Here is a 15,365-nt window from a genome sequence, read left to right as displayed (position 1 = left end):
GTAACTATAGTTTCTCTTCTTGGATGAACCAGGAAACTATGGTTAATTAGAGGCTTCCTGGTTTAACTGTAGTTTGCAGCAAAGGGAGGAATGAAGAAGGGGCTGCATGTGTAGGCAAAAGTCTTGTTCATGATTAAGCTTAATATGCTGAGATACAGCTATCCAAATGCAGCCATTGTGCTGATGTGTTTAAAAGATCATTACTTGTTCCTGACGTTCTGTCTAACTTTGGTCTCATGCAGTATTTTTGTAATATATTTCATTATGTGTTTTATGAAATTTTTCTCTCTCCGATTGATCTAGTCAGGAGACTGCCTCAGTATGTGTGAATTTCACCATGGCCACAAAAAGTCTTTTTACCGCATTGCTTCTTAATTCACCGTGCGTATGTTGTTAAGTTTTACCATGTCAATCCACATGAAAACAATGTTGTGGTTGCTTTTGTGTGGTCTTAGGCCATTACATACCCATTTGGGATTTGAAGTATAGCTCTACCTCACTTCCATATGATTGCTCTTATAAGAGATTGTTTTTGGTCAGGATGCATCTTTTAGGTATTACTACCACTTACAAGATATTTGGCATAGAACTGCCAATAAAATGCAGGCTTCCCTGTTGATGCTTTTTAGGTTGCAGACTGAAAAATATCAACACACTTGTAGGCAGAAGGACGTCATTTGGTATATTAAGTCAGTGGTTCCCACCTTTTTCCCCATTGACCACTTGAACATTGTTGAGGGTTTTGGGGGGAACATTTGGAAGAAGGGCTGTAGTTCAGTGGTATCTCCAGGCAGGGCTGAGAGAGTTCTCTGCCTGATAACCTGGAGAGCTGCTGCCAGTCAGTATAGACAGTACTGAGCTAGATGGACCAATTGCCTGATTCAGTGTAAGGCAGCTTCCTATGTTGCTATGTCTTGGCGGACCACTTAATGATTTTTGTAGCAATTGTAATGCTCTGTGCTAGATGCTATGCAATGCTGTGAAAAAGTATTTGCCCCCTGTCTGATTTTCTGCATTGTTGCATATTTTTGGTACTGAATGTTGTCAGATCTTGAACCAAACCTAATATTAGGGAAAAGGGATCCTGAGTGAACAAACAACACAATATTTGGGTACTTATTGCATTTATTTATTAAAGAAAGTTAAGCAACACCCAGTGCCCCGTGTGAAAAAGCAATTGCCCTCTTAGACTCAAAACCTGGTTACGCCACCTTTAGCAGCAATGAGTACAACCAAATGCTTCCTGTAGTTCCTGATCAGTCTCTTATAGCGCTATGGTGGAATTTTGGCCCGCTCTTCCATGCAGAACTGCTTTAACTCAGTGACATTTGTGGTTTTTCGAGCATAAATTGCTCCTTTCAGGTCCTGCCACAACATCTCAATGGGGTTTAGGTCTGGACTTTGACTAGGCCATTCTAAAACTTTAAATTTCTTGTTCCCCAACCATTCTGATGTAGACTTGCTTGTGTGTTTCGGGTCATTGTCTTGCTGCGTGACCCAGCTGCGCTGGACAGATAGCCTGATATTCGCCTGTAGAATTCTCTGAAGCAGAATTCATGGTTCCTTCAGTGATGGCAAGTTGTCCGGGTCCTGATGCAGCAAAGCATCCCCAAACCATGACTGCCACCACCATGCTTGACTGTTGGTATGAGGTTCTTCATGTGGAATGCAGTGTTTGTTTTTCACCAGACATAACGGGGCCCATGTCGCCCCAAAAGTTCCATCTTTGACTCATCTGTCCATAGAACATTGTTCCAGAACTCTTGAGGATCATCCAGGTGCTTTTTGGTAAACTAGACGAGCATTCATGTTCTTCTTAATGTGCAGTGGGTTCCTCTTTGCTACTCTGCCATGAATCCCGTATTTGCACAGTGTCTTTCTAATGGTGGAGTCATGAATACTGACCTTGGCTGAGGTGAGAGAGGCCTGCAGATCCCTGGGTGTTGTTCTGGGGTGCTTCGTGACTTCCTGGATGGTTTTACGCCTTGCTCTTGGAGGGATTTTGGCAGGAGGCCACTCCTAGGAAGATTCACTACTGTCCCAAACCTTCTCCATTTGGTCACTATGGCTCTGACTGTGGTCAGTGGAGCCCCAAAAATGGCTTTGTAACCCTTTCCAGACTGCATCAACAACTATTTTCCGGAGGTGTTCAGCAATTTCTTCTGATCGCGGCATGATGCGGCTTCGGAACCTGTGTGCTGGCACTTCAATCTGAAGACAAGGGCCAAAGCAAGTCAGATTTATATTGGGCAGGGCTGGGCCAAATCAGGCATGATTGTTTACCAAGGTACAGTATTCAAACACCTGGCCCTAATAATCGCTTTCATTGGGTTGAGTTCATAGAGGGACAATTACTTTTTCACACAGAGGCATTGGGTGTTGCCTAACTTTCTTTAATAAATAAATGAAATAAGTATCAAAATGTTGTGTTTGTTCATTAGGAAAATGTTGTGTTGATTGGGAAAGGCTGCTCTCTTCGTGGAATCAATGCCAAAAGAATGTTCTTGGTAAGAATAAAACAATTAAATATTTTCTCTAATATTAGGTTTGGTTCAAGATCTGACAACATTCAGTGCCAAAGATATGCAACAATGCAGAAAATCAGACAGGGGGCAAATACTTTTTCACAGCACTGTATGATTTTTAATTGTGTTTTTATTGCTTTTTTCTTATATATTTATTGCATTAGCATTTGAATTCCATAGAATTTAAATTATAATACAGTAAAATAGAATACAAGTTGTAATACAATAAAACGCAAGATAAGAAATAAAAGACACAATAAAAATACAATCAGAAGCCAATATGAATATTTAATATGATGGATGTGCTGTCTCTTGTCTTTAGCCACAAATCTGGTGATCTGTGGACCACAATTTGGGAACCCCTTAACTAAGTGGCAAAGCATGGGCAATAGCAGGAATGAGTCACTATCCAAAGGGGAAACATCACAGAGCTGTGCAGTAAGAATTTGTGTGTGTGTGTGTGTGCACGTCCGTACAAAAATAAAGGTGGAACAAAGTGGGGATGGAGAGGGCATAGCTGGAGCAAGAATTTTCCTGGAATGTTTGAGAAATATTTCCTCTATTCCAGCCTTTCCCAACCTTTGGGTCTCCAGATGTTGCTGGACTGCAAATCCCATCAGCCCCAGCCAGCATGGCCAGTGGTCAGGGATTATGGCAACTGTAGTCCAGCAACATCTGGGGAACCAAAGATTGGGAAAGGCTGCTCTCTTTGTGGAATCAATACCAAGATAATGTTCTTGGTAAGAATAAAACAATTAAATATTTGTTCTCAACAAAATTCTAAACAGTAAATATGTAAGACATTACAGAATTTAATGTGAACATTCTTAGCAGACAAAGACCTGGTTCATACATAAAGCTAATCCAAACCACAGTGTAGCATGAATGAGGAAGTGTGTGGGCCTCTGGAAAGGCTATCACGGCTGTTTTCTTCACCTCAGGTCCTGTTGCTATGAGCTAAGGCATGCTTTGGCTTAGTGTGTTGTCCAAATCTGGACTGTAGTTTGTCTCACTCCAGACAAACAATGAGCTGTAATCAAGATCTGTTCTATGGTTTACAGCTCATGGTTTGTCTGGAGTGATACAAACAATGAGCCTGGGTTTGGATGAGAAGCTAAGCCAAACCATGGCTTAGCTTACAGGAGTGCAGCAGCAGCAGGACTGGAGGAGAAGTGAGGTGGGTGCAATCTCCTCTCTGGGAGTCCACATCATGCTAAGTGATGGTTTGATTTAGTATTATGTGCAATCTGAGCTGAAGTGAAAAATATGTAACTTTACAGTTGACAATGAGGACATTAAACTTGTCAAGGATTATCAATACCTTGGCACAGTCATTAACCAAAATGGATACAATAGTCAAGAAATCAGAAGACGGCTAGGACTGGGGAGGGCAGCTGTGAGAGAGCTAGGAAAGGTCCTCAAATGAAAAGATGTATCACTGAACACCAAAGTCAGGATCATTCAGACCATGGTATTCCCAATCTCTATGTATGGATGTGAAAATGGGACAGTGAAAAAAGCAGATAAGAGAAAAATCAACTCATTTGAAATGTGGTGCTGGAGGAGAGGTTTGCACATACCATGGACTGCAAAAAAGACAAATAATTGGGTGTTAGAACAGATTAAACCAGAACTATCACTAGAAGCTAAAATGATGAAACTGAGGTTATACTTTGGACACATAATGAGAAGCCATGATTCACTAGAAAAGACAATAATACTGGGAAAAACAGAAGGAAGTAGAAAAAGAGGAAGGCCAAACAAGGGATGGATTGATTCCATAAAGGAAGCCACAGACCTGAACTTACAAGACCTGAACAGGGTGGTTCATGACAGATGCTCTTGGAGATCGCTGATTCATAGGGTCGCCATAAGTCGTAGTCGACTTGGAGGCACATAACAACAGCCATAGAGGACTGATGCAAAGTTGATACAGTACTTAAGCTGTAAGTATTGTGCTACCTGGAATTTGAAACTGGTTTGTTAGATAGTCTGAGAAGACAAACTGTTGTCCTTAGAGCTGAACAGCACTATTTAAAATATGCTTAGTTCCTTATTTGTTTTTTTTAGGAACAGGAAGGGGGGAAGCCTGCATGTACACTGATGAAACTGTTTGCAGTGTTAAAAAACAGAGTTTATGTTTGCTTTGGAATGTTTGAATTTTCTTTGTTAAAAGGATACTCTAATATGTAAGAAACTATGTGGCACATAAAAAAGACCAAATATGTAAAAACTGATGATCGTTAGTCAGAGTTGATTTCAATAAGTATGATAACACTGAATATCACCCTAAGACAAATAATTATATGAGATTTACAGCACAATCCTATCTATGTTTACCAAGAAGGAAGCCCCTTTGAGGCTGCAATCCTATACACATGTACCTGAGAGTAAGATCTACTAATGGTACTTACTTCTGAGTAAACATGCTCAGGATTGTGTTATTACAAGACATACTAAAAACATTATATGTTTAATAAAAATAGTATAGAATAATGAAAAGTATATTTTTAATATTTGAAAAAAGTGTGAAATTTACAGGTTTAGTAAGACTATACCTCATTCCCGCCCCCAAAAAAGCAATTTTCAGCTTTAATTTAAACAAGGGGGTTGCGTTGGGGGCAAATAAAGAGCATATATAATAATTTTGATTATATGTTATATATAAATAATTTTGATGGGTAACACCCATCACCCATCACGGGGCCTACTTGTAGTTAATAATCTTGATTTCCGCAGATTGGGAAAGCACTATTATTTTGATAAGCAAATGGTAGTGTAATGTATAGGCATTTAAGTGATCCCTTGATAGAGAAGAAGTAGATTACACACTATTACAGATTTTAAACCCGGTCTTCTACTTTTCAGAATACTTCTTTTACAAGCTTTAATAATTATCATCATTATAAACTTTTAAAAGCAAGCTTTTTCCCCCCCACCCCAAAGGAGGATTTTGTTCAATTATTTCAATTCTGTTGTCCTATGCATGTCACTTAGATGATAAATTAACCATAATATATTAAAAAAAACTTCTTTTTCTTCAATATTCTTTTGTCTGACAGCTGATAGTAGCCATGACTATAAATATGACTTCAACCGATATCTGATTTTAAACTATATGGAACAATTTTCTTTGATGTAAGGGGATGGTATCTGTTTATAAGAATCAGTAATAAGAATAAACTGCTGGTTTCTTTTTTAAAAAAATTACTTCTTTTTAAAATTTATATATTGCCCCAATCTGTTCAATTAGTTTACTAGCTATTTTTAAGCAGTGCATAATGAAAATTACAGTTCTGTTATCTCATTCTGATGGTGAGACTTACGTATGTTGTAGTAGATGCAATGGTAATCCATGCTCTGGTTACATCTTGGTTAGATTAATGTGTTCTGTGCGGAGCTGCTTTTAAATACAATTTGAAAGCTAGGACTAGGTCATAATGTGGTAACCAAGATTTTGTCTGGGATGGCTGCCTGGGAAGATACTGTGCCAGTTTTGAAAGTTTCACTGGCTACCAATTCAAGGTACTGTTTTTGACCTCTAAGGCTCTTAGTGGCTTGGGGCTCAGGTGTCTTAAACACTGTGGCCTGTCCAAGTGTTAAGATCTTCCAATGAAGCCTTCCTTAAAGTGCCTCTGCTATTACAGATAAGGTGAGTGGCAAGAAAGAAGAGAGCATTTTCATTTATGGTGCCTCAGTTGTAGATGCACCTTTCCCAAAGACGTTGCCTGGCACCCACTTTGCTATCTTTTAGGTACCAGTTTAAACCGTTTTCATTTTCTTTGGATTTTTTAAAGGTTTTATATTCTAAACACTGGTTTGCTATTTTGTTGGACCCAATTTAGTTGTGTTCATTAATTTCCATAGTTCTACTCTGAGTTGGACCAACATTGAATATAACCAAGTACATTTTAATGGATTTATTATAATGTTTTGTAATTGTCCTGTAAGCTGCTCCAGGTTAAGATTTTATGAGGGGAAGTATGCAAATATCTTAAATAAATCATAAGCATGGTTGTAACCTTTTCTTTACGTTTGAAGGCGTATGATCGCGTAAAGAAAATGGTGTGTAGAGCTCACTATAGGAAAATATACGGTTTCCCAGTCTACTGTATTTTATCTTGCGTGTTTCTTCTGCATCCCTCCTTCCCAAATATTTCTCCTAGTACCCTCTGTGGCTCAATGATTATTATGTGGCTATTTCTTGAAACAGCACATGCTTTGTTTTGGTTTCATTGCATTCTTTGATTCTTTGAGCAGTGATGATGATTGATTGGTTTTCAGATGTATCCAAGAAATCTTTCTTTCTCTTATGATGCAATATAGCAAGTACTTGAAATGTACAATTAGACTATAGTAGTCTATGCATCCACCCTGAAACGTTGTACACTTGCTTTGCTCTCTACCCAGATTCCCAATTATAACCAAATCTAAATGCTTCACCTAAGATTTGCCTCCTACATTCTCTTCCCACTGTCAAACTTTAGATTGTATGACCCTTCAAGGGCATCTCTTTTCTCCTTCTGCTTGTGGTGTTAACTGCTATGTGCGTTGGCGGCTGTAAAAATAAAATTGGGTTGGATCCAAACTTACTGCGCTGTTCATCCATTTGTGGAAAGATCTATTGCATTCTTCTAAGTCTTCTTTCATGAATCGAGAGGCAAGTTTGGGTTCATCTCATTGACTGTTATTGCCCACACAGTGTTTTGAGTTTTGACTTAATAGTCTAGCACTTCTTCTTTGACAGCCCACTTACACTTTTTGTCCTGTAGTGGGCTCACAGCAAGTACAGTGAACTACTCCGCTTCTTGTCATTCTTGTAGTCCTGAATAATGTGTGTTTTTCTTTGCAAAACACAAAGTACTTGGTCTGGGAGGAGAGTTGGTTACTAGCATTGAAATTCACTTGCCCTCCATTCATCCAGACTGCTCTTTGTCTGCTTTAGAATCAAGGAGAGTTGTTTCCTTTTCCTCTTGGTACTTATGTGTCCAAAGACACAGTATAAGGTTGGGGTGGGTGAGGACATGCACATTTAAACTCAAGAACCAGACCTCTGACAGAAATCAGTTCAGAGGCTTCCTCCCTACTTCAGATGGCTGAGTGAGCTGAGGTAAATGCCATTGAAGCTTACCTACATCATCCACAGCTCATCACAGCTGAACAGTTCACTCCAGGGGTAGCCATCGTTGTGGCCTCCAGATATTGACTACAACTGGCATCACAACCCCTGCCAGCATGGATAATGGTCAGAATGGCAGGAACTGTATTCCAGTGATGTTTGGAGGGCACATTGTCTACTCCTGGTGTACCTAGTCTCATTTCTTAAAAATCTGATGACCCATGCTGTTTAACTCTGTGGATGCTTGTGTACAAGCTGAAGAGTTGCAGCCAGTCTTGGTTTCCTGCCATGTGTGTACATGCAGTGGAATGTATACATGTGTGGCTGCTTGAGAAGTGCCCATGCCATATGCCATATGTGCTTGTGCATGGTGTGGATTCTTAATCCATAAATGCTTCAAAGGCGCCTGACAGTAAAGTTTGAGGAGGGCCTCTTAGCTGCTCCCTGTCCCATTGTCATGTGGTTTAGAGCTCTAAGTTCTGAGAGTTCACCCAACCTTATTAAGGTTTTTCCAGATCTCCAGCGAGAGAGAAGTGACTGGTAAGAAGCCTCTGCCCGGGGCCTTTTTTCAAGTACTAATGCTCTACCATGGGTCTGCTTGGTTTTCTATGTGTAAATATTAAACAGATTGGGTTGGATCTAGACTTGGTCATGCTTGGAGTAGACCCATTTAAGAGACCAATCCAAGTGCTGGGAAGCTGGCTGGGGGGGGGGGTTGGCAAAAAGCTCAGCGGCATCCATTTCGTGTTCAGGAGCCGCTGGCTCAGCCAGCAGAGCTGCATGTTGGCGCCAGAAATCATGAGCTGATGCTCACCAATAAACCTAAAATGCAAGCCCAGTCATTCCAAGGACACACACACAGAAGCATGCAGCGAGACCAGCAAGGGAAATGCAGGCCGCTGGCAGAGCATCCGTTGCCATGACAGCATGAACAGCTGTCCCTGGGAAAACAGGGGACAGCCCCTAGGCAGCCGGTCGACGCCCCCCACAAACAGCCACAAACCCCATCCACAGCCCCTGAGAAACGACCCACGATCGGAAGCAGTGGCATGCAAACACACACATGCACCTTGATGTTGTGCAGTTGGTGCGGCAGCCACAGCAGAGCACAGCAGGGCTCCCAGCCACTACCCCACCACCTGCTCCACCAACCACACGTGCAGTCACACAGACAATGCATCACAGTGCGACCGGGTGAATAAATGCATGTGGAGGACACCACCATACATAGTCCCACTTTGCATGCACAGTGCACACTCCCAAAGCACTCCTGCCACACATGAAGCCGCCACTCACCCCAAAGAGAACACACCACATACGGGAAGATGAAGAAAGGACATTTATTGAAAGCCAACAAGCACTGACACAGCGTCACAGCCCCGACACAGAAGGAAGCTGAGGAGGGAAAACCACACCATACCCACCCTACAGACACCACGGCACGTCCTCACAGGCATCTCAGACTAGGGCAGCCCTGTGCACCACCTCCCTCCTTCTCCTCGGCAGCAGCAGGGTGTCCACGTCCACCATACTCCCTGCCTGCCACGTCCACCATACTCCCTCCACGCTCCTGCATCCTGTGGCTACAGACATGGCCATCCCATTTGCCCCTCACAGCCTCCAGCAAGGCACAGAGGATGGGAGTAATTGCAGACATCTTTGTTGCCACCACCGCTATGACGTAACATATCTGCTGTATGCTCTAGTGGAGGGCCTCCGACTGGCCCTGGGCAGCCGCCACGCCCCATCCACCGATCCTTGCACACTCTGCGTGGGCGCTGATACCACCTGCAGCTGTGTTACCATCTTCCCAATGCCATCGCAGATGGTTCACACCACCAGTGCCAAGGCAGTGGCAGCATCCTGCCACAGCTGCCGAGCCTCATGACAGCCAGCCTCCGTGTGAGCCAACAGCACCGCCACCATGCGTGGAAGTGGCTGCGCAGGACGAGGGCCTTGGCCACATGGCTGCAGCTGCTCCACCTCCTCCTCGGGCACCCCATCCCTGTCTGGATCACCAGCATCCGACTCTGTGTCCATCTCTTCCTCCACCATCACCACAATGTGTCCCCCCCACAACACCCCTTGTCTCTCAGGCAGAGGGGCTGTGGGGAGGTACCCCATCCCTGTTACTGGGGCCAGACTGGGCATTCCTGCTGTCATCATGGGCATCTCTTCCCTCCCTGTCCCTGCTGTTGGTGGCATTTCTGTTGGAGAGGCCAGGACCACCACCGCCACCTTCCCAGATGGCAGAAGGCAGAGCAGGGGGAGCGGTGGAGGCCGCGGGAGGAGCAGGTGCCCATCTGGAAGGAGGGGAGGTGGTGGGCTGCTCGGCTTTGGTTGGGGGGGAGGGCGAGGACAGGGATAGGGCAGGGGCTGTCAGGACAACCAGCTCTAGGAGCTCCTCCGTGACCTGTGCAGGCTCATCCCAATCAGAGGGACTTGCTGGGGAAGAAGCTGGCAGGTAGGAGGGTGGCGATTGGCCCTCTGGCAGCGGCACAGGGGTGGCGTTATCAGCTCAAGCACCTCCTCTGGATCAGGGGTGCCAGGAGCTGGCATGGGAACGACATGCAGAGTCTCCTGCAGCGGTTCCAGTGGCACATCCTCCATGATCACCACCACCTCCAGGGTGTCACGGAACACTAGCAATCCTGCAGGGGGTGGGGGTGGTGGGGAAAGGGGTAACAGACATCATCACAGAATCAATACAAGGTCTCAGATGAACACCCGGCTGCGGGCCTCAGGATGGCATGAGAGCCCCTGCCTCAGGGTAGGGTCCCCTGGAGGCTGCCAGTCACATATAACTCACTGCTAGGGGTGGTCCAACAGGGAAGGCAGCAGGTGGATCCACAGCAGGCTGTTGGACGACGGCCACCTTGGGTTTGGCATCTGTTCCTGGGGTGGGTGCTCCTAGTGGGAGGGGCCGTGGTGGTTCCACTGGGTTGGCCTGGCACGTATCGCCCCCTGCAGGGTGCTTGAGATGTGGTGCGCATCTCAGCTGCTCCTTAGCAGCAGAGTGGCACCGCTCGGTGTGTTTGCCAGCAGGATCCCTCTTCTGCAGGTCACTGGGAGCTCCTTTGCACTTCGCAGGAGAGGTCAGTTTGGGCTGTTGCAACAGACTGCCTTCAGCGCCATCCTCTGGGGCAGGTTGGACAGTGGGAGCTGCGATACAGTGGGAGGAGGTAGAGGACATTGAGGAGTCTGCCAATGTGTCTTGTGGCCCGCCACATTGCATGCTGCCCCCCTCCCCATGCGTACCTGCCAGAGAATCCCTCCCAGTGCTGCAGCTGGCCTCATTTGGTAGGATCAGGCCGAGGATCTCATCTGGGGTGAGAGCTTGAGCCATGGCCTCCTGGATGGACACACCGCCCCGCATGAGCTCCCTGGCACAGCGGTGGAGAACGTGTTGTTCCAGCATTTGTGGCAGGACTCCAGCATGTGTGCTGCCTTGCCCAGAATGCTGATCTTGTACATGATAGCCTGCCAGCAACTTGCCCGGTGAAGCGGACAGAGGGAGTTGTTGCCTCTGGGACCCCACTGCGATGACACGGACATCCGCCATGGCGGTCTCTGCTCTGGGTGGGTGCCAGTCTGTGGAGAGAGTAGATGGGCAGCAACAGCAAGGAGGGAAACACAGGGAAACAGAGGCTTTTTGTGGGGGAAGTGCTGCCAGTACCCACCAGTTTTCAGCAGTGCCAGGTTGTGTTCCCCACCCTGCAGGTGGGCTGCCTGGGGATGCTAGCAGCTTACCTCCACAGCTGCTGCTTGTGATTGTGTGGTGATGCACGTGGGCTGCTGGGCTGGGTTGTCAGCAGCGAGACCTGCAAGGCAAGGAAGATTCACAGTGAGGGGTTCAAGATGCAGCAGCCTGGTGGTGTCACCTGCTTGCAGTCGGGCGGGCCTCTCACACCAGCTGCCTCCCCAGATGTGACTGCTTGTGCTGCTGTGCTGCTGGCTCCAAGGGAACGGTGTGCCTGCAAGAGAAGGACATCGCATTAGGGGTGTGGCTGAGGGTTGGAGCCCACCCCATCTGGCAAGCTCTCCTGGCTGCCTTGCCCCTGCAGCCATTGTGCTGCCTCCCCTGTGCAGAGGTTGGCTAGGTCAGCATCGGGGGGCTCAGTGGGAGCTGCAATGGCAGCCGCTACCCCCCTTCGCAAATGGAACAGGAGGTCTGCACAGGCAATGCATGGGGGGTGCCTGGGGCCGCCTGCAACCCTCCATGATGGGTGGGTGGCCAGTTAGGGGCGGCTTCCCAGACTTACCTTGGTTGCTGCCTCCCTGGCAGTTTCCCCTTGCGTTATTGTGTTGCTGGCACTGGCTTCCTGCAGAGCTGCTGCTGCTGTGGACATCTGTAGGGGAGGAAAACCAGAGGGGGAGGATTAGTGTGTGGAGCATTACTGCTCCCTCCATGTCAGGAGGTGTGGCCTTTGTGGCAGTTATGCTCAAAGTGCTCAGTGTTTTTGAGCGTGTCTCCCCAGTGTTAAGTGCCTTCTCCCAAGTGCCTTGTGCCCCTCTCCCTAGCACAAAGTCCCCCCATTGGGACTTCAACTGGCAGCATGCCATGCCTTGCATGAGAGTGGGTGGAGTGAGGAGGGGCTTGGACATGCTCAGTTTAAATCCTGTTCCTGCTGCCAGTTGATTGGCCGCAGCCTCCGCCATATCTAGCAGGCTATTTCAGACAGGTGAGGGAGGGGCTCTTTGGTGTGCCTGAGCCCAATCAGAGGGGATCTGCCCCTCCCCATTTGCTTCCATGGTGACTTTTTCCTTAGACTGCCCTTTTTCCCAGCATAACTTTTTTTCAACTCAGGACCTTGGAGGCAGCTCCGAACAGGAGTTAGATACAGCTTATGCACTCTCGCTTCTGCCTGTCCTCCGCCAAGCCCCTGGAATGCCCCATTTTGGGGCCTTCCACCGGCTTCTGCTGGGCCTCCATCTTCCAGACCATCCATCCCCTCCAGACCCATGGCAACGCCTGCCAGGGATCCACCGTATCCAACTTGCCCCAGCCTTGCAGAAAGGTGAGTTGGATTGCTTCCTTAATCAGAGGGAATTAAGTAGTTGTGATTAACTTAAGACACATTGATTTAAATAGATCTACTTTAAGCTTTCACAACTAAAGATTTACCATGAGATAATGGTGTTTGGTTTCCATTAATTTAGATAGATGACTTAAGCTGCTGTGCACTTATTTTATCTTTGCAACTAAATCTGCTGAAATCGCCTTCCAAATACAGTACCATGCAGCCTGCATGTTTTCTAAATGCAGGCTATTACTTCATTATTTGGTTAAAAATTCCTGTCAAAGTGCTAGATCACCAGTTTGGCATGAGCTTCAGAACAAGCAAGGAGGCTACCCACAGTCCGAAGTTCCCTTGGTTGTTCTTTTTTTAGTATTTAGAAATCATATGTATGTGGTAAAGTGCCATCTGTCTACCATTGCTCACAATACAGGTGAGTAAATTACTGCAACATTACTTACTTGGTCATTAATTGTCATGCTACACGATGCTGTTGCAACTTTTTGTTCATACTGTATTTTGTTTGTACTATAAATACTGTCTAACTGACAAAAATTATTTACATTAAGAACGAATTCAAGAGGGAAATGATCACTGGAATAATTGAATATTGTATTCTACACATATATCTAGAATGGAAATGCTGTGCTTTCGGTGATGTATGGTGCCTTCCATTAAGATGGTGGTTGCCAACCCATTGCCCACGGGCACTATGGTGCCCTCTAAGACCTTCAGTGCTGTCCCCAGCTGGTAGCCCAGATTTTAAGCTTTCATTTTTTAAAAAAAGTAAGGCTGCAGTCCAGTATATGTCTACTCAGAAGTAAGTTCCATTGGGTTCAATGGGACTTACTCCCAGGTAAGTGTGTATTGGATTGCAGCCTAAGCCTCTAGCCCTCCTAGAAAGAAAGTTATGGAGTAAAATGTGCAGGTACCCTTCTGAGCAATTTATGTGAAATGAGCCAGCCTGGCTGCTCCTGCCTGTTGGTGTTATTAGCCAATGAGTGAAGTCAGAGCTGTGACTGATAAGTGAGTTGTTTGGGGATTCCTACTGCCTGGTGTCCAGAGTCCTAAAGAGCTGCTGTTTACCATGCCTTTTAGGGCACTTTTCCTACTTCTGTCTTTGTTCTAGTCCTTGGAATCTCCCTTGTTCACCCTTCCATTTTCCCTGGCAGCCAGAATGTATCTTTCCTGTGCTGGGTTCCTCTGAGATCAGGTACTGCCTAGAAATTCTTTTGTTCAAATACTACTACACAATAAATGGGGTGAATGTTAAAGAATCCCCACCCTCCAAAAAGGCAAATGTGAAGACTTTGCAAAGAGGCTTAAGTATGTCTCCTTCTTTGCAAAAACTAAAGACCAGGGACTTACTAAGAATTCATTGTATAAACGTACAGTAAAGTGGTATACATGGTATACTCAGAAGTTAACATGATGAGGTTTGAGAGTGTTGAAGAAGCTGAGAGCAAAGCCCTCAGGAGTCTAGACCAAGAGGCTAGACTCCTAGCAGGGGCACCCAAGGCGGAATGGTCAAAGCTGAGACACCAGACTAAGATGCATCCAAACTCAGAGGAAGGCAATGGTAAACCATCTCTGAATACCTCTTACCACGAAAACCCTATGAACAGAGTATCCAAAATGCAACACGAGATAGTGCTGGAAGATGAGACCCCCAGGTCAGAAGGCACACACAGAGCTACTGGGGAAGAACAAAGGACAAGTACGAGTAGTGCTGTGACTAATGACGCAGCTGAGTCAAAGCCGAAAGGAAGCCCAGAGGCTGATGTGCACAGATGCGAAGGGAGAGTCCGGAGTTGTACGACGCACAAAATAGGAACATGGAATGTGGAAAGCATGAACCAGGGAAAGTTAGAAATTGTCAAGCAAGAAATGGAATGTATCAACATTACAATACTTGGCGTGAGAGAATTAAAATGGATGGGAATGGGACATTTTCAATAAGGCAAAACCAAAATGAGAAATTAAGAAGAAACGGGGTAGCTTTAATAGTGAGAAGTGATGTAGCAAAAGCAATTAGGAGCTACAACGCAAGGTCTGAGCGAGTGATATCAATGAGATTAAACGGGAAACCTATCAACATAACCATCATCCAAGTCTACGCTCCAACGTCAAACGCAGAAGAAGAAAAATTGGAGAGATTTTATGCAGAAGTACAGGAGGAAGGTGATCACACACCAAAACAAGATGTTCTGATAATCATGGGGGTCTGGAATGCAAAAGCAGGGAACAGAGAAGAACTAGGAATTGTGGGGAAATGGGGCCTAGGAGACAGAAATGAAGCAGGAGAAAGACTTATTGAATTCTGTGAAGCCAATAATTTGTTTCTTGCAAACACATTTTTTGAGCAACCGAAAAGACAACTGTACACATGGACATCACCAGATGGTCAATATAGGAATCAAATTGATGATATAATTGGTAACAGAAGATGGAGAAGTTCCATACTTTCTGCAAAAACAAGACCAGGGGCAGACTGTGGTACAGATCATGAACTGGTCATATTGAAAATCAGAGTAAAGCTAATGAAGAAGAACAAAGCAATCATAATGCCAAAATACAACTTAAATACTATCCCAGAAGAATATAAAGATCAAATAAGGAACAGATTAGTTGATGGAGAACCAGAACAACTATGGATTGAAGTCAAAAGACATCATGGAAGAATGCAAAAAGAGAATATCTCTA

At 45.4% G+C, this 15,365-nt stretch overlaps 1 protein-coding gene across 3 annotated transcripts in view; it reads left to right on the top strand.

Annotated features, from left to right (window-relative positions):
• The window catches only part of LOC133376376 (metaxin-2), a 113,149-nt gene that overhangs the window by 79,277 nt on the left and 18,507 nt on the right, over positions 1 to 15,365 (top strand). Inside the window, exon 2 of one of the 3 annotated variants that reach the window (XM_061608395.1) lies at positions 2,848 to 2,963. The exons of the other annotated variants lie outside the window; for them this stretch is intronic. Coding sequence (XP_061464379.1) covers positions 2,907 to 2,963 — 57 coding nt within the window. The 5' untranslated portion in view covers positions 2,848 to 2,906. The remainder of the gene's footprint in view (positions 1 to 2,847; positions 2,964 to 15,365) is intronic. 3 annotated transcript variants of the gene reach the window in all.

The sequence above is a fragment of the Rhineura floridana genome, chromosome 2 (assembly GCF_030035675.1).
Source record: "Rhineura floridana isolate rRhiFlo1 chromosome 2, rRhiFlo1.hap2, whole genome shotgun sequence".
NCBI classification, from domain to species: domain Eukaryota; kingdom Metazoa; phylum Chordata; class Lepidosauria; order Squamata; family Rhineuridae; genus Rhineura; species Rhineura floridana.
This window is presented reverse-complemented; position numbering and strand designations above follow the sequence as displayed.